Here is a 20,861-nt window from a genome sequence, read left to right as displayed (position 1 = left end):
TTGTAGCTGAGCTGAGAATTTCCCCCTTATAAATAGGATGTCAGCTTAGCCAGTGAAGTTATAGAGAGCTTTTCCATGGACTCTCGCAATACTAAAAATACATTTGAGCCATGACACGTGGGATTTATATAGGTGCACATCTGTTTATGTGAATGTTGTGATTATTATGTTAACTCCAACATCTTTATCTTGTGCTGGGGCTCTGTGACAACGGGGATCTAAAAGCGGAATTTATTTGTGTTTTTATAGGAATATCTCATGACTTCCTATGTTTGAGTATACACAAACTAATAGGTGATTTTTCATGAAAATACAATTCATTGTCACCTTTTCAGTTGGACTGGAAATTAAGATAATCTTTTGTTTGTGCAAGACGTGCCAAGTAAAAGTTATTCTAGAGTGAGACAAAGAAAGTTCAACCTCTGATTATCTGCCAGAAGATACAGGACCTGTATTTTTCTTTGTGTGTTCATGTGTGTCTAGCAGATGATTCCAGCCTGTCAGATTAATGTACACCACAACTGTGTTCTACATCTAAGGCCAAATGGCGACACAAATTAGACGTGATTAAATATACCAGTGTGATTCAAGTTCAAAGACTGTTTGTAATACTAATCAGCACATCCACACACACACATAGGCACAAATACCAAGCACATAATTACTTGGTGAGGATGTGGAAGCCAAGGTTTTCTAGGGGCTAATCATAATAATGCCTCCTTTTTTATTGTTTTAGGAAGAGATCGCTCAGCAATACCCCACAGCAGCACTCAGCGAGCACCCACAGGGAGACAACCTTGCTGTGTTTAGTGTTAATGCAGAGACTGGAAACAATTTAAATCGCAATGAAGCATGACAGCCAATTTGGTTCAGGGATTTCATTCTGTCAGACCCAGAACGTCTCTGCGTTGATCAATAATCTTCTGTTGATTTTATCCGTATATCTTTTGAGGTGCAGGTGAGATGGTAGTGTAATAGTTTATTTCATTGCGATGTGCACAGAACCCAAAGATTTTTGGACAGAAACCGTGTTTTACATAGCATCAGTCAATGGTGAAGCATATGTTCTTTTGTTACTTCAATACAAATCATAGATGGAAACATTATTTTTAAAAAGCATCTAGTAGACACTACATACCTGTTAAACTTTTTTACATTTTGACATGTTGCTATGACAGATTTCCATGTATTTAATTGAGGTTTAATGTGAAGGACGAACACCAAATAGAACTTTGTAATGAAGTAAAAGAAAAAAAAATATTGTTATATTTATTTTTTCAATCAAAAGTTTGGAAAATGCATTTGTGCACAACCTTTTTCACTTCTATATTCCTATATAAAACCAAGTTCAACCAATTGCATTCAGAAGTCACCTAATTAATAAACAGATTTCAACTGTGTAATTAATGTTAATTACTTTAATAATAAAATTGCTAAATTTTTCAATTTAACATATTTATTTCTCAATATATAAACTTTAATGAATATATGTCAAAAACATTGTACTGTAACATCTCAGTTATTTCAAACATTTCTTCTCCCGTGTAGCTGGCTGCAGACAAGTCGCTAACAGATGCAAGCAAGCTAACGGAGCCGAATGCAGGACTTGGATCTGAGGCTTATGAAAATTGTGTACTCTTCAGTCTTGAGAAAAATCTTGTGCTTAACCAGGTGCTTCCTTAGATTAGAAGTATTCCCGCTGCTGACCTTGCATTTCGCATCACAAATATTGCAGCCAGTGCAATCTGCAGTGCATTTTGAAAAGTGGAGCCATATTTTTGAGCACTTTTTATCAGACATGCTTTACATGCTTTGTTGACTATAGCAGCAGCTACTGACATCATTACACTCTTGTGTAATGCTCAATGTTCATGTCAGGCATTGAAAATCGCCCATTCTTTCACTCCCTCACTGTCACAATGATGCCTTTAGATATCGAAACATGGTACCGTCTAAATTTAAGTGAATCGGTATTCCGTAGTACCGACGGAATTCTGTCACTACCTCTAAAAGTAACGAATTCGGTACCTATCCCTACTTTGAACCACAAAATGTCAGGATGGGAAACTAGACATCATCAACCATAATTATGAATACAGGCGTGCCACATGGCTGTGTCCAGCCCTTTTCACTGTCTTCGTCCACGACTGTATCCCCCACACTCTTCCAGCACCCCAATGAAATTTGCAGATGACATCATCGTAGTTGGACTCATCTCAGATAATAATGAGTCCTATTATAGGCAGAAGGTCTAACATCAGGTCAAATGATTTACAGACATTAACCTGGTTTTAGACACCACTAAAACCAAAGAGGTTCTTGTAGACTTTTGAAGGATTAGGAGGAACACAAAATGTCTCTTGACTAGCAAAGGAAAGGAGGTAAAAAGGGTTGACTCCATTAGGTTCCTTGGTGTTTACATCAGTAAGGGTCTGCAATGGTCAATGAACACCTCAGGCCTAAAGAAGAAAGTTCAGCAAAGCCTTCTTCTTGAGAAGGCTCAGAAAAGAAAGGCCAGTCTGCCACCTTTGCTGCTCAGGAACTGCTGCACTGTTTGGTATTGGAGCTTCACAGAGGAAAACAGGAGGAACCTAATCCTGCTAATGAAAATGACACAAAGGGTCACAGGGTTTACACTGTCACCTCTGCACACTGTATATGCTGACTGGCTCCAGCGGAAGGCTAGAACTATCAGTGTGATAAAAATCATCTGGGGCATTCACTGTTTGTCCTGCTGCCAACTGGGAGGAGATACCACACTTTAAGAATCCTGGTGAGTAACTGCAATGATAAAATATAATTGTTCCTCTAGAATAGGGAACAAGCCTGAAAACTCAGAGATGAAGTTGTAAAAAGTTTAAGGTTAAGAAACATTTTGGACATCTAATGAAGCATTTTGTATCCATCATTTGGATATGGGAAGAGACTGCCAACCTACAAAGACTTTTCCCTCCACCTAACCCAACAGGCCAGGCAACAAGAACATTAAGCAGATAAGCTTTTAAAAATCTGGGGGAGTTACAGAGGTCCACAGCTTAGGTGGGAGAATCTGTTGAACCGACAGCTATTAATCATGCACTCCACAAATCTGTCTTTTTAGAAGAGCGCCAAGAAAAAATCCAAGCTGAAATAAAGCCATAAGAACTCTCAATTGGAATTTGCCACAAACTGTAGGGACACAGCAAACCAAACATGTGGAATAAGGTGCTCCAGTCAGATTAGATCAAAACTGACTTCTTTGCCCACATCCTAAACTATGTGTGGGGGAAAATTAACACTACGCATCATACATAAAAGAAACACACTGTGAAACATAGTGGGGGCCACATCATGCTGTAGACAGCAGGAACAAGGTAGCTGTTCAGAGCTGAAGGGAAGAGAGATAGAGCTAAACACATGGCAGTCCTGGAAGAAGACCTGTTAGAGGTACCAGAGGACTTCAGACTGGGGAGGAGGTTCATCTTCTCACAGGACAACAACAATAAGTATACAATCAAAATGGTTTAGATCAAAGCAAATCTGTTTGTTAAGATGTTACTGTCAAAGACTAGACCTAAATCTAATTGCAAGTGTGTGGCAAGACTTGAAATTTGATTCTCACAGATGCTCTCTATTCTGACTAAGCTGAAACTATTTTGCAGTAAACTGAATAATTTCAGTCTCTAGATGTGCAAAGCTACTAGAGACATTCCCCAAAAGATTTGCATCTGTAACTGCAATGAAAGGTGGTTCTATCAGAATCAGAATCAGAAAAGCTTTATTGCCAAGTGCGTTTTTGGACATACAAGGAATTTGTTTTGGCGTAGTCAGTGCAATACAATACAAATTAAACAGTATAAACATATCTACAATATAATATAAATATATGTGCACAGTTTTAAGTGAGTGAGAGTAAATATAGAGCAGTATTGGGTGCGAGAGCGGAACAACAGTGCAGGTGATCATTGTGCAAGTATGGCAGTGCAAGTAAAGCAGGAGTCCAAGCTGAGCGTTAATGTAACGCATAGAGTTGCAGGTTACAGGTGTCCTGTCAGCAGAAAAGGGGGGTATGGGGGAAAAGGAGAGTGTCAGGGTGGTTTCCGGGCTTTGTTAACCAGGCTGGTGGCAGATGGGAAAAAACTGTTCTTGTGGCGTGAGGTTTTGGTCCGGATGGACCGCAGCCTCCTGCCAGAGGGGAGAGTCTCAAACAGTCTGTGACCGGGGTGGGAGGGATCTACCAGAATCTTCCCTGCCCACTTCAGGGTCTTGGAGGTGTACAGTTCCTGGAGCGACAGTAGACTGCAGCCAATCACCTTCTCAGCAGACCAAATGACACGCTGCAGCATGCCCTTATCCTTGGCTGTAGCAGCGGCGTACCAGATGGTGATGGAGGAGGTGAGGATGGACTCAATGATGGCTGTGTAGAAGTGCACCATCATTGTCTTTGGCAGGTTGAATTTCTTCAGCTGCCGCAGGAAGAACATCCTCTGCTGGGCTTTCTTAATGAGGGAGCTGATGTTTGGCTCCCAGTTGAGATCCTGGGAGATGATGGTTCCCAGGAAGCGCAAAGATCCCACAGTGTCAATTGTGGAGTCACAGAGGGTGATGGGGGCAGGTGGGGCTGGGTTCTGCCTGACGTCCACAACCATCTCCTCTGTCTTTAGAGTGTTGAGCTCAAGGTTGTTCTGGCTGCACCAGTCCAACAGATGGTCCACCTCCCATCTGTACGCAGACTCGTCACCATCAGAGATGAGTCCGATCAGGGTGGTGTCGTCCGCAAACTTCAGAAGCTTGACAGACTGGTGACTGGAGGTGCAGCTGTTGGTGTACAGGGAGAAGAGCAGAGGAGAGAGAACACAGCCTTGGGGGGAACCGGTGCTGATGGTCATGGAGTCAGAGACCTGCTTCCCCAGCCTCACGCACTGCTTCCTGTCAGACAGGAAGTCAGTGATCCACCTACAGGTGGAGTCGGGCACACTCAGTTGGGAGAGCTTCTCCTGTAGCAGAGCTGGGACGATGGTGTTGAAGGCAGAGCTGAAATCCACAAACAGGATCCTGGCGTAGGTTCCTGTGGAAGTCCAGGTGCCGGAGGATGAAGTGAAGGGCTAAGTTGACTGCATCATCTACAGACCTGTTGGCTCTGTAGGCAAACTGCAGGGGTTCCAGGAGGATGAATTCACATTCAAACCACACTGTATATGTTCTGTATTAGGAAATTATTTTGAGACCTATGTATAATTTTCCTTCCAATTCACATCACTTTTATGAGGTAATTTATTAGATTTACTGAAAAAGGTGTGATTACCTTTTAAAATAAACAGACACAGAAAATGGAGTTCTAATATTTGTGGAGGCACTTGTGGGAAAATAAGTATTTAAAAGTGAGTAATTTGTTATTTTCATAGAATCGATGAGCATCTTTTCATTATAGTGGATGTTGCACTGTAATAAATTTTTTCATGAGATTGTCTATCAAGACACTGTCTTTAGTCCTCACTGGGGCCTTGTGATGAAGTTAGAGTGCAAGAATCGTGCTCCCACTCTTCATGAATTTACAGGACCATGTTGACCCTTTGAAGACAAAATTCTCAAACTGGGTCTGTATGAACTTAATCTTAGAGACAAGAGGTAAAGCTGTGATATGGTTTGGACATGATTCAGCAGTCTGGTGTAAAGATGGCCATCCTGCAAATACGTTAGGGTTGTAAATTGGCCCGTTTATGAGCGATGACACCATCTGCCACATTCCTTGCCCATATATGACTGTGCATCCACTCTTCATTCTATTTAAAAGAGCTAAAGACAGGGCAGTAGAATTTCTGCAATTATTTGCATATTAGATCTCTCATTAGTTTATTTGGTAAAGTTCATGAAAAATAATTCTGCATGAATTACTCTGTTATTGGATTTGTTGAATAATTTTCACTGCTGATTTCTTGATAGGATTACTTAAACCTGAATAATTATTACAGCATTAAAGGCCAGGCCGAGCAGAATATTCCTGGAGTCTGAAGCATTTGATCTAATGCAAATCCAATGTAGGTCAATATGTGTGATCCCTTTAGAGTTAGCATTAATAAAAACCAACAGTAGAGGTGTGGAGAGACAAAAATGGTCACATTGGTCTTACTTTGTGAATAATGATGTGATTAACTGCTCCGGTCCAAGTCAGAACCCACGTGCATGCACTCACAAATATACACTCTACATGCAAGCACACACAGAGGTCTATTAATGGCCTCGAATTGGAGAATCCAGATGCAATGTAGAGATAATTGTACTAAAAACACAAAATGTGGACTCCTGGGCCAGCATGACTTTATTCGGACTTCAGCATGTTTATTTTTGCAAGTGGGTTGTTTCTGCAGGGACTTAAATCATGGAATAAAAACACCCCATTGCAAGTCAATTTTTAATAGAGTCCAAAGTGTATTTTAAATGTGCCCAGACTCGCTCTTCTACTACTTACCTTACAGAAACCCACACATTACTATGCTGGTTAAATGCTTGTTAAATGCAATTTAAGAGTCTGCTGTTAAGCTGTTTTGTTTATCCAACTAAAAATACCTTCAGAGGCTATTGCAGTGAAGTTTACAGAATAGTCAGACTGTAAAGGCAAGAAATACCCCTAATTAGTTAACGTTGCACAAAGATACTTCTTAATGTTTTTTTCTGTCTTCTTTTTAGTTCTTGGCCAATATATTTCTTGCTCATATTTTTACACTCCCTAATTAAAGAAGTAGAGGTGTGTGTGGCTGACTGTCTGTGAGAATATTTCTGCTCCTAAGTATGTTTACAAGAGGAGGTAGACAGTGTGTGTGTGTGTGTCGTAACACTGGATATACAACATCCTGTTTGATAACAGAGAATGTAATCAAAGATCTGCTTTAAAGACACAGACTTTGCTTCACATGCTCTTCAGTCCTCTTGTGGTATATTTGTGCATGTGGTTGTTTGTGTATATTGAACCTTGTTGGTGTGTTTCATCTACACCTGTAGAGCGTTACTCACTGCTTCCCCCCTGGAACAGGATTTACAATCACAGACACACACGCACTCAGGCACTCTTTTAACCAGTGAGGACAGATTAAAGATGTCATATCCTCTTTTGCCTACAGAGCCTATTACACTGTTACATGCCGGTGAGTCACAGTGAGGTACCGCTAATACACCACTTAGCAGACCACTTCAAAGATGTCTCTGTGTTTTCTGTGGAATCTCTGTCTAAGTTCAGGGAGCTCTGGATAAGTACACTTCAGTGAGCTTGTTGAATGCTAAAATTCATATCTCTGATACCCCTAAATAAAATCAGAGCAACAAATTGCATTCAGACGTCCCAGGTGTGCAAGAAAATCTCAGTATAGGCACTAAATAATAGCATCTGTCCTCAGAGATTGGTGAGAAAAATTAGTGAAGCCACACAACAAACATTTCTGGAATAAAGTTATGGTGAAGGTTAAATTAGGATTAGGTTATAAAACATTATCCCAAGCTTCGAACATGCCATGAAGCACTGTTCAATTCATCATTCAAAAATGGAAAAAATAGAGGACAACTGTAAATCTAACAAGGCTTGGCCGTACACCTAAACTGACAGCCCAGGCAAGAAAAGCATGAAACAGAGAGGCAACCAAGATGCCCTTGGTAACACTGGAGGAGCTGTGGAGATCCACAGCTCAGATGGAAGAAACTTTCAACGCATTTGTTAGCTGTGCACTTAAAAAATCTGACCTTAATAGAAGACTAGCAAGAAGATAGAAGTCTAATTCAAGGTTGGCTACAAGCCATGTAGGGCACAAAGTAACCATGTGTGAGAAGATGCTTTGGACAGATGACACCAAAAATGAACTTTATGATCTACAGGCAAATAACTGTATGTGGCAGAAACACTATAGAACACTATATATCACCCTGAACACTCATGTTTTTTTAACCAATGAGGACAGATGAAAGCTGTCACATCATCTTTAGTCTACAGAGTCTATTACACCATTACATGCTGGTGAGTCACAGTGTGGTACCACTAATTCAGCTTAGCAGACCACTTCAAAGATGTCTGTATCTTTTTTGTGGAATCTTTGTCTAAGTTTAAAGAACTTCAGAATGAGGGAGTTTGCCTTCTTTGACATCTTTATATGCACAAAAAATTACAGCTGTGGTATGTGTTTTTTTTTTTTTACACCTACCTATATAGGAAAATATGGCTGTAGTTTCATTTGTGTTCATAACCAAGACTTAATTTTGATACTTTTAATGCAGTCTGTCTTGCGTTTTTCTCACCATGTCAGACAGCAGGCTTTGCTGGCAGCCATCAGTGAGAAGGATGCTAACATTGCCCTTTTGGAGTTATCTTCCTCCAAACGCAAGAAAGCCCAAGAGGAGGTGATGGCTCTGAAGAGGGAGAAGGACAGGCTTATGCACCAGCTCAAACAACAGGTACATTAATCACGCATAGCCATCAAGTTTTTCTTCCATCCTTTTAAAGAATTAATCTTGGTCCAGAATGTTAACTTTCCATACAGATGTACATGAAGGGACAATTTTGGCTTTAAGAATCAAAGCAGAGCTACAAATTAAAACATTCTGCACATGGTGGGTTATTGTTTGCATTACAGAAGCCCCATGGCAAGACCTTTGAACTTTAAAACTGGGAACAGATAGAGGTTAATAATTTGTGGTAGTTAATGGAATATACTTAGACGCCTCAAACCACACCTGGTGCATTCAATCATGATGTGCCAAAGGAATAAAGCCAGAGCTTGGAATCCATATCCAGGCACATAATCACAAGATGGAACCTATTCTCTAAACAGCAATGTTGCAATCAGAGTTACTGGATACACTTTAGTCACAGACGAGTGTCATTGTTGAGTCACCGCCGAACTGTTTTCGTCTGAGGCTTGCTGGTCAAACAGACATAAATCAGGGTATACGCATACACTTATGCAGATGCACATACACACACCTAGCTATTTACAATGCTACTGTGCTTCTCAGTATTACCTCAGGCTGAGGAAGGTATGTGGATCATTGAGGTCTGGTCAGACAGCATCAGTGACTGATCAAACATAAATGCTAACGATAATGAGCTAACAGCAGGGAGTCTACATGTACGTTATCCTGAGTCACTGCAGGTTTCTGGGAAAAGTAGGGTATTTAAAAGTCAACAGATGCAGTGATTGGATGTGCATGTAAATTCAAACCTATGTTTGGCTCTTGTAAGCAGTAAACAGTTCCTTGGGCGTGCAATTCCATTCGAGGTATTTCAAGGAAGGCCAGTTATCTGTTAATCACCATTTGATGTGTCATTTTTTCCTGTTGAGTAACTACCAGTTACAGTCCACCAGATGATGTGATGAAGAGCTCTAATTTCAGTGATGTGGCTTCTGGGTTTTGAACAGCAGAAAAAAGGCAAAAACTTGCACAAAAGAAGAAAGGGAGAAGACATTAACTCTATTTGCTTCTTTCTTGTGCATGGAAAGCACATTTCTGAAAACATCCTGAGGCACTCGAACATATTAATCTTGTATCAAAGCTTTCTTTTTACACCTCATGAGATAAACACTGTTACTAGAGTACAACATATTGTGTTTTAATAATTATGAACAAACCAAAATGTAGAAGCAGTGTGTGTAATGCTAGGTTTGGGATTATGAAGATAAATGGTAACCAGGTGTTGTTAATGGAATGCATTTGTTTAACTAATCATGACCAGAAGTGATTACCCCAATAAAAGCGGTTTTGACATTTTGTGGTCTGGACAAATCTGGATGTGCCTGTTATCACATTACCAAGAAAGTGAGACATAAGTGCTGATCTTACAGAAGCAGTAGTTCCTGCTTTGCGATCGGAGAGGTCTTATGATCCAAATTTCAAACTCGTTGGGGTCCACCACTGCCAATGTTCCTTATTGCCATTGTCTGTAGGAGTGGGTATCCAAAGCCAAATTAAATGTTGTAGATATTGATGGCTGTGGGCAGAAAGGATCTCCTGTAGTGGTCGGTCTTACAGCAGATCTGTAGAAGCCTCTGACTGAAGACACTCTGTTGTTGTACAACAGCCTCATGAAGAGGATGCTCAAGGTTCTCCATAATGTTCTTCATTTTATGAAAAAGCCTTCTTTGCACATTGATCTCCAGAGGTTCCAGAGTCTCCAGAACAGAGCCAGCCTTCTTTATCAGCTTGTTGAGCTTTTTTATGTCCCTGGCTTTGATGCTGCAGATGATGGCAGAAGAGATCACACTCTCCACAACAGACTTATAGAAGGTATGCAGCATCTTGCTGCGAACACCAATGCTTGCCTTCTTTCACATCCTCATATGTACACTTCAGCTAGTATGTAAAATGGACATCTTTGCAGTTTGTACCAAAGGAGACTATTATGAATAAATGCTTGGATGAAAAGAAGAAAAATTAAAAAAACAAAACTTTTTCTCTTAACAAAACTGCTCAACATAGTTGTGGAAGTGTGATGATACTGGCTTATGATGCCACAGGATCTGAGCCTTGCAGTCTTTAAATTGACTTTTCTAGATATACTGAATTGTTCTAAAATCAGTCTGACCTTGTCTGTGGCTCAGTGGGATGAGTGAGCCCATGGGCAGGCAGTAAAACAGACACCTAGCAAAATGACTAATTGTGTGAGCGCTTGCCTTTTACTATTGTTGATGGACTGAGATGTTTTTCCAATTGACAGTTGGCACATAACCAGGATCTACAGTCAAATTCAATAAATTGGATTATTATTGAAAAGTTTATTCATTTATGTAACTTAATTCACTAAATGAAACACATTATATTGATTATTAAAGCACACACTGATGTTTTCAAGCCTTTATTTCTTTTAATTATGATGTTTTTGTGCTTACAGCTAATGAAAACAAGACATTTAGAATTAGAATTTACATTAGACAAATAAATTAAACATTTCAAATGCATAAATATGGACTTAATGAAAAGTATGTTTATTACCTGCTTAAATGTTATTTTCAAAAGGTACTTTTAATCTGGATAACACTGCTCATTGGAACATTTATTTTAATTTATTAAATTTGATTGTATATTGGAACTCTATTCTTGTTCTACAGGTCCTTCTCAAAATATTAGCATATTGTGATAAAGTTCATAATTTTCCATAATGTCATGATGAAAATTTAACATTCATATATTTTAGATTCATTGCACACTAACTGAAATATTTCAGGTCTTTTATTGTCTTAATACGGATGATTTTGGCATACAGCTCATGAAAACCCAAAATTCCTATCTCACAAAATTAGCATATCATTAAAAGGGTCTCTAAACGAGCTATGAACCTAATCATCTGAATCAACAAGTTAAATCTAAACACCTGCAAAAGATTCCTGAGGCCTTTAAAACTCCCAGCCTGGTTCATCACTCAAAACCCCAATCATGGGTAAGACTGCCGACCTGACTGCTGTCCAGAAGGCCACTATTGACACCCTCAAGCAAGAGGGTCAGACACAGAAAGACATTTCTGAATGAATAGGCTGTTCCCAGAGTGCTGTATCAAGGCACCTCAGTGGGAAGTCTGTGGGAAGGAAAAAGTGTGGCAGAAAACGCTGCACAACGAGAAGAGGTGACCGGACCCTGAGGAAGATTGTGGAGAAGGGCCGATTCCAGACCTTGAGGGACCTGCGGAAGCAGTGGACTGAGTCTGGAGTAGAAACATCCAGAGCCACCGTGCCCAGGCGTGTGCAGGAAATGGGCTACAGGTGCCGCATTCCCCAGACCTGGGCTACAGAGAAGCAGCACTGGACTGTTGCTCAGTGGTCCAAAGTACTTTTTTCGGATGAAAGCAAATTCTGCATGTCATTCGGAAATCAAGGTGCCAGAGTCTGGAGGAAGACTGGGGAGAAGGAAATGCCAGAAGTCCAGTGTCAAGTACCCACAGTCAGTGATGGTCTGGGGTGCCGTGTCAGCTGCTGGTGTTGGTCCACTGTGTTTTATCAAGGGCAGGGTCAATGCAGCTAGCTATCAGGAGATTTTGGAGCACTTCATGCTTCCATCTGCTGAAAAGCTTTATGGAGATGAAGATTTCATTTTTCAGCACGACCTGCCACCTGCTCACAGTGCCAAAACCACTGGTAAATGGTTTACTGACCATGGTATCACTGTGCTCAATTGGCCTGCCAACTCTCCTGACCTGAACCCCATAGAGAATCTGTGGGATATTGTGAAGAGAACGTTGAGAGACTCAAGACCCAACACTCTGGATGAGCTAAAGGCCGCTATTGAAGCAACCTGGGCCTCCATAAGACCTCAGCAGTGCCACAGGCTGATTGCCTCCATGCCACGCCGCATTGAAGCAGTCATTTCTGCAAAAGGATTCCCGACCAAGTATTGAGTGCATAACTGTACATGATTATTTGAAGGTTGACGTTTTTTGTATTAAAAACACTTTTCTTTTATTGGTCGGATGAAATATGCTAATTTTGTGAGATAGGAATTTTGGGTTTTCATGAGCTGTATGCCAAAATCATCCGTATTAAGACAATAAAAGACCTGAAATATTTCAGTTAGTGTGCAATGAATCTAAAATATATGATTATTAAATTTTCATCATTACATTATGGAAAATAATGAACTTTATCACAATATGCTAATTTTTTTAGAAGGACCTGTATACGCTGAAATCTTTTGAATTCACATTGCTCGTCATTGTACACTCAGGCACTTTGTCCCCTGACTCAGTGACATACATTTTACGATAAAAGCCCTCCTTAGGTCCGTAAACATCTTTTGCGGAAGGAAACTAACTAGGAAATGCCAAAGAATTATGGAACTCAAAGTCTCTCTGGAGAAAGCTGATCTTGAGACAGCAGATGAATTTACAGATAGCCCTGACCTGTCTGACATCCCCACATCCCTCTTTTTTTTTGGATGCATGCATGGGTATGTGTGTATTAAACAAACTTTCCTATCATTCACTTTCTTTCCAGTGTAGGTGAAACCCTTCCATTGAGCGGACAACCATACATATACAAACATAGACACACACTCACGTAGAGTGCAGTGTTTAGACTTGTAGAGAAGAGAGTTTCAGCGAATGCGTCCCAGTGTGGGAATTCTTTTAGCAGTTCATCTAAGTAATGGATGATTTCACATTGGTGGTGGTTTGAAGTTGAGCGAAAGATGAATTGGGAAATCTCTGAGGTGTGTTTTTTCCTGTGATATTTGTCTTTCATTTTGCCCTGTTGTTTTGGACACACTTGAGCATTCATCCTTTCTTATAGCCTGATAGCTCTTTTCTGTTTTATACTAGGATAGCTGAGTAACACTGAACACACATGGAAAGACCTTATTAAAGCAGCTTGCTTAAATGCTTTGAAACTTGTGCAGCATTTCCCCAACCCAGCTGCTTTTTTGTTTAAGGGTTTTCTTGTCAGCTTCCTGTGTCCTGATGTGTTAATACAACCACTCTTTAATCAGAGCAGGCTTGTGATTTATACAGGCCCTGTCTTAGGGTTTGCAATGCAGCTGTGAGCTCAGCAGTGATTGCTACCATGTTTACATCAGCAGCTGCACATTGATACACATACAAAAAAACACACAAAGCCCAAATTATACAGCCAGTTTTGCTTCAAGATGTGAGTGAAGATCCTGCTTTTCTCTTCCCTGCATGCAGTAGTGCCACCTGTGTGTGCTGTTCTGTCTGTGATCTACAAGCAGGCCTGGAGGCCACTGGCAAGCTGTTTACTCTACAAGACTACTAATTAACACTAATTAAAACTCACACATTCCACCTGACAGGCGTTTTTAGTGTGAACACCTTTGTTTTTACACAAGCGTTTGGGAACATGTCCTAAGGAAAGGAGTTAATGTATGTGTTTTTCTTTGTGTCTACAAGTGCGTGAATAAAACGGATGACCAAATCTGAGCTGTTTATATTTTTCAGACTAAGTTCAGCACCTAATTGATTAGTTTTTCTCTCAGTTCATTAATAATAATAAAAAGGACCCTCAAATCCACATATTTTTATATCGAACTACAAAGATAACATGGTTCCAAATGAATAAATTAGGCTACCTTCACACTGCAGGCAAATGCAGCCCAAATCAGACTTTTTTCTGCATGTGCGACCCGTATCTGACTTTTTCATGGCGGAACACCCCAGTTCAGATCTTTTTACCTCCAAAAAATCTCATTTGTGCCACTTTCATATAGGGTACTAAATCATGTACATATCCGATCGTTTTCAAAGCATTTGCAGTCTGAATGGTCCTATTGCATTTAATCTGACTTTAGCGTCATTGTCCTGGCTCCCTCTATGCATCCACACAGACTTCTCTGCAGAAGTAGCAGTCACTGCCCTGCAAACAGCCGTTGTAATTAGTTGTGCTCTTCTCTTTCTTTCATTTCTTCGTCTTGTTATGATGTGGTCATAATATTGTCATCTGCCATTGCTCAACATAATAATAATAACACAGAGATACCGACATCCATTATTTCAACCTGGAAAGACTCACATAATGGAGAAACAACAAGATTACGGTTAGAGAGTTTATTAATAAAATATTATTTATTTGGCGCTTGGACCCCGGAGGAAGACGTAAACGCTGAGGCTGAAGTGGGTTTGAATAAACATCTTAGGATTATGATGAGGTATGTCTCCCTCCCCCGGGATCTGATCGTGGTGGTGGTGTAGGCCTTTGGAAGGAGTTAGGAGCCTATGGTGGAGAAGGGGTGGAGAAGGGTCGAACCTCAGCAGAAGAGCGGTGTCTTCCATGCAGAAGGTCTTTGAAAGTGATGCCCTGGGAGATGATTGGCCGAGGAGAAGTGTGGGCCTGCCGTTGATTGGAGCAGCCAGTGATGAATGATTGGACGTGGTGGGGGTGGTGAGTCTTCCATGTTGAATTTTTGTTTAAACTCCATTACTTCCTTAAACAGGATGCGGCTCTGTGACGTCTACATTTTCCTTTTGCGGATCCCTTTGGTTTCATAAACCGTTCAGAGTGCAGTCTGATAGCGATTGCATTTAATTAGTAGTTTGAACAACCACGCAAAAAAAATTTGATTTCATCAAAAAAATTGGAATTGAGCATCAAGACCTGTAGTGTGATGTTTGCCTTTGAGATGTGCCCATCAGAAAATTTGCTGCTGATTTCCAGTTTTTGTTCTGCTTTGACTTGCCAATACAGATATTTCTCTTTAAAATGAACAGCGTTCAAAATAATTTTTCCAGCCTTCTTGCTGTAAGCAAGTAGATATTAACATTAGATATTATAAGGAGCAGACGCATCATCACAATATGTAAAGATTTCATTAAGGAGTTGGCATTTTAACTGTCTTTACCATCGTATATTAACCATGAGCAAAGTCAGTGTACTACTACTTAAAATACAGTCTCAATTTCTATTCCCTAGAGAACATAAATCTTTAACTTAACTTTGAGATACGACATGGTGCCAACATTTCCCAGCCCAGATTTCTTCGTAACAGACTCTAAAAGCGTAAAAGATTTAAAAGTAGGAGATTCCACATGGAAGCACCACCTGTATGTGCCATATGGTAGTAATTGTTGTATCCTCAATCACAGATGACAGCTCTTGGACTGGTAAACATAGCCCTACTTCACCCAGTCACACCTGCTAATGGCAGTACCTAAGGTCATAATGACCTGGACACCTCAACCTGATTTTTAACAGCTCTAACCACTGGTCTCATGTTTGTCTGAACCCCTCCTCTATCCATCCCTAACTTGTTTCTCTTCTCCTCCTACTGCCTTGACAGTGTTCTCACCTTATCCAAGATGCTCTTCTCGAGTTAAAACTAACTGCTAAGGTCTTTAATACCAGCCGCATCCTCTCCTGTGATCCTGGCTGGCTTGTTTCCGTAGTCATTAGGCTTCAGCCTCTTATCATGGCTCTCTTATCCCTAGCCAGCTAACTACTATAACACCATCTCAAACTTGCCTTTACAGCTGACCCGATTTATTTGCTTATTCCTCCTTGAGCCTGGCTCTCATTAAACTTGGGGAAGCCGCAAGATGTTGGCAGAGAAATTACACGTCTTTTCTTGGAGTCATCTATATCCCATACACAATCCCACCACCAGCTCGACAATCCTGTTTGCCCTGAAGGAAACTATATAAAGTCAAATAAATAAAACTGAGCAGAATATATTTGCACCTACTCTTCTTCTGTATCTCTCTTAACAGTCGAGGCTGATTGCTAATGTTAGTCACACTACACTGTTTTCTTTTTCCTCTAAAGCATGATTTATCTTATTCAATTTAAAACATAATTTAGAATATGTATGACAGGCTTACGATAGTTCCATCAGGTGTTCCGACTTGCACAATTTATGACCTGTCAAATGTTGTTAGCAGCTCAGTTTTTAACATCTTTGATGGCTTTCGACATATTTTCTCCCTCATCCAGAAAGTTCTCAGTCTAATCATTCTAAGACTCATGGAAAAGTTTCACCGAACAAATAAGCAGTGTTAGGGAAATTAATGGTCCTGTGTGTGAGTGCTACAGTTGTGCATTTTAAACAATTGTATTGCTTATTTCTTCTTTATGATCTGTTTTGCAGACTCAGAGCAGAATGAAGTTAATAGCAGACAATTATGAGGAAGACTACATCCACCCCCAGCATCACCCTCATCATTTGCACCACATGCATCCAGCAAAATTACACCACCGAAGTCTGCCAAGAGGGGACCCTCATACCAACCACCGACCTCCAATGGATCAGGTCAAACACATATGACACCCAGACACCCTGAAGTGGCAGATGAACTTAAGGCTTGTTTACCCAAGTTGATGTGTTCTGAGCCTTCATCTTTGTGACTTTAAGGTTGATGCGATTTCATATTTATCAACTCCACCGCCACTCAGTTGTGGTCTGCTTTGACAGCATAACATTTCTTCTCTTTTTGTAACCCTAAAATGCCAATACTTCCTGCCAAGTTAGCGTTATTCATATCACTCAGATAAGAAGCCAGAAGGAAAAACCTGCCAGAAGATTGTTTTTGATTGATGGGGTTTGTATGTGAGATTAGTTTATATATCATCCAACTTTTATACAAGCTCCCTCCTCTCTGTCTGGGTAGAATACCCACATTGCCCCAAGGACACATTTAATGTGTCTGAAGACAGCTGAAAAATGAGAAAAAACTGTTGTTGTCTTAAAGCAGAGTGACTATGTAGTGTGTGCATAAAGGTGCACACAATCATTAACGTGGATGCACATGAAGATGCATACTGGAGTGTTTGTTTGTACTGTGTACCCCAGTGAAACTGCCTGTGGGTGAAAGCAATCTCTACAAAACACAAATAACCTTTAACTATCTTCCCATTAACTCATTAAAGCTCCTTTTTGTTATTTGAATTGAATTCAAACTCATCACAGCTCTATTGTTATGCATGGGGGGATTCCAAACTATAAAATTGTGCACGTGTTTTATTGAGTGTGTGGCTTTAAGATGATGGTTGGGAATTTCCACCTGGGTTTATATTGCTACATTTGTTCTGTTTGAAATGAAATGTAGCGTGTCTCTACTCTTTATAAATAATCCTGAATCTGCTGTCTAAATTAGAGTCAAACATGAACTGGAGATCCCCTGTGCTTAATAGTGGTAAAATGCATGCACATATATCAGCAATATACAGAGGGATAGTGTAACTGGTTTGAATAATTTCTTCCTTTCATGCCTTTAGAAGAACAAATTTTAATTCCTTAAAGAATGTAGGAGTCTGTGATTGATTGACACTCATACCTTTCTTTTTTTATTAATAACTTTCAATCACACGAAAGCATGCAAGCATCTGCATTCTTTTCCCTCACAGAATGAGGCAACATCTAATTCTGAATCAGCTGCATCAGGTGATTCAAAGTGGGGAAAGCTTACGTGAAGCACCTGTTTTCAAGAAGCTACCTTACTGCAACTACAAGGATTTATAATCTAAATTTCCCCTTGTCTTGTTGTTAAAGAATGCTTACTAAGGCTGCAGCATTTGCTATATATATATATATATATATATATATATATATATTCTTTTTTTTTTCCTGGAATTATCCAGCACTGTTGTAATGTAATGTTTTATAGTGTAAGTTCAACAAACTAACACATCTCATAAAAGTGAGTCCACCCCTTAAAGTTATGTCAATATTTTATTATGTATTTTCATGGAGGAACACTAAAGATATGACACTTTTGATACAATGTCACATAGTCAGTGTACAGCTTGCAAAATAGTGTAACTTTTCTGTCAACTCAAAATAACTCAACACACAACCATTAATGTATAAACTACTGGCAACAAAAGTGAGTACAGACCTAAGTAAAAATTTCCAAATTGTGCACTAAGGGCCTGATCTTCAAAAGGTTTGCATATACACAACCACATGCCTACCTGTATGCATCTGCAAAGCAAGAAAGCCGGTGGTCGACTTGGAGATGTGTATGGAGTAAATATCATGTTGGAATACTGGGCTGCATCCCAGTTTACAAAGGGAGGGGATCATGCTCTGCTTCAGCATGCCACAGTACATATCGACATTCATGGTTCCCTCCATGAAAGGTAGCTCCCTATAGCCAGCAGCACTCATGCAGCCTCAAACTATGAAACTCCACCATTATGCTTGACTGTAGGCACGACACACTTGTCTTTGTACTCCTCACCTGGATTGCAGCACACACCTATGACTGCATCTGAACCAAATAAGTTTATCTTGGTCTCATCAGGCCACAGGATAGGGTTTTAGCAATGCATGTCTTTAGCCTTGCGCATTATCTTTAGAAGAGGCTTCCTTCTGGGATAACAGCCATGCAGACCAATTACATGCAGTGTGCAGCATATGGTCTGAGAACCTGACAGGCTGACCCCCCACCCAATCAGCAATGCAGTAATGTTGTCAGTACTTATACGTCCATTTTCAAAAGACAGCCTATTTTGATAGTGCACACAGCCATTTCATGAAGCGCTTCCTCTTTCTTTTACTGCATTTCCACTGATTACCTAGCATACTGCCCACCGTGTTTTCAAAGAATACTGCAGCACCGTCCTCATCAACGTTAAACACCTACAGTGCTTGTTCAGGCTCGCGCTCCATTAGTGGAGTCCTGCACGACACCCCAAAGCAGGACTATAACTGAGCCTTAAGCCTTACAGCTAGAAAGAAGTGCGCATATCTCCAGATTGCAAATAGATTGGTTGCTGAGACCAATGAAGTTTGAGGGGTTTTCAGGTTGCAGTTTAAATGTAATTTATATTTGTCACATTGTCATGGTGAAGTCCTGGCATTGTGTTTGGAGGTGAGGAGGGAGTTGGATAAGGGGTAAAAAGTGCAAGCAGATGCTCATAGAGTTGTGTCTATGTGTCTATTTACATAAATTTTAGATTTGAAGAATGTAAGTAAACATCCTAGTGTAGAACATCACATCACTATTACAATCGTATTATAGTAGTACTGTGACAGGATGGCCAGGAAAGCAGCAAGGAAAAATCTTTACACCAAGTACTACGAGCATAGTACTCAGGATTGCCCTCGCAACAAAAGAGCCTGGATCATAAACCTAAAAAAAATGGAGGCAGAGCTGAAAATGTGTGGGCAAACAAGAGGGCCTACAAACCTAAATTGGTTACCACAGTTCTGTAAGAATAAATGGGCCTAAATCCCAGCTAGCTATCATAAGAGGCTTGTGGAAGTATATTAAAAAATTGACCCAAACAATTCTTGCTCTTATTATTCTGGCATTTAGCAAATAGACATCATTTTGGTAATCCTAACTGGCTTCAAAATGGTTAGTTAAGGTTAGTTATGGTTATGGTTAGTTACTTAGAAAAAGTAATTGTGTGTCTTTTAATACACTGCATGTAAATGTAATTTTAAATATATATATAGTAACTTCCTGGTGCATGGTATAAATTCTTCCCCACCCACCTTATTTTTATCCTGTTGACACTTCTTTTGATCTTTCTTTCACCTTTCAAACCTAGTGTACAATTGAGACCATGCCAGTAATACTGCCTTGCTGGTCCAGAAACATCACTCGAAGAATGATTGATGATGATAATGATTATAATGACAAAGATGGTCTCTATACTCACCCTACAGACCACAATCGATTTCCAGGATGCAGCTAGTGCTATGAATAACATAACAGTAACCACACTAGCTGGTTTCTTCTCCATTTGCATGGTAGCCAGCAAAGACACTACCCCAGCACATTTAAAACACCTAAAGGAACTGAACCACATGTTGCACACAGCACATGGCCACATTTTTTTGAGTATATACCAATCTTCTAACTGTTCTGTTATTTACCTAATCTGTAATGGACCTAGTCAGAGGACAGGTGGTCTAATTTGAAGAGACAGGCACAGGAAGTGTTTTTTACTCTCATGGAATGCGTTCTGGGTCTGATTCTCAGTGTGGTGTGTGCAGTTTGATGGGCATGTTGTGCTCATGCTGTTCTCATTTAGCCATGCCAACACTACCGCCAGATACTTGGCAACAGTATAGAAAGAAAATAAAAAACAGCTATAAAGAGTTTGTCAGAGACTGAATTAAACAAACTTTTCTTTTGGGCTGTCATTTCTTTCTGACTCTTAGCATTGTATCTGTTTTAGGTTTAAGAAAAGTAGGATGGCATTGGGACCTTTCGTTGTGCGTTGTGTGTTTTCTTATACTGTATGAGTATAACTTTGCAGAATCAGTAGTTAAGGGTTCAGCTCTGTTTACCAGGCTTGTCAAAGCCATTCATTTCATTTTGGCATTTAGCTTCTAGCATGTTGCAGCGGAAAGCCATTACATCTGTAGCCTAGCTGCTTCATTGTAGCTCATTAAGTTTACTAACCTTGTCAGAACTGTTCAGTTCAGCAAAGCCACCAAAAACTGCAGCCAAGACCCAG

At 40.1% G+C, this 20,861-nt stretch overlaps 1 protein-coding gene across 1 annotated transcript in view; it reads left to right on the top strand.

The window, feature by feature from the left end:
* Nucleotides 1-20,861, top strand: part of LOC124867204 (ERC protein 2-like) — a 263,676-nt gene that overhangs the window by 169,297 nt on the left and 73,518 nt on the right. The window contains exons 18-19 of the mRNA XM_047363523.1: nt 8,268-8,415; nt 16,537-16,698. Coding sequence (XP_047219479.1) covers nt 8,268-8,415; nt 16,537-16,698 — 310 coding nt within the window. The remainder of the gene's footprint in view (nt 1-8,267; nt 8,416-16,536; nt 16,699-20,861) is intronic.

Source organism: Girardinichthys multiradiatus, chromosome 1 (assembly GCF_021462225.1).
Source record: "Girardinichthys multiradiatus isolate DD_20200921_A chromosome 1, DD_fGirMul_XY1, whole genome shotgun sequence".
NCBI classification, from domain to species: domain Eukaryota; kingdom Metazoa; phylum Chordata; class Actinopteri; order Cyprinodontiformes; family Goodeidae; genus Girardinichthys; species Girardinichthys multiradiatus.
The sequence above is the reverse complement of the archived record's forward strand: the minus strand, read 5'-3'. Positions and strand labels throughout refer to the sequence as shown.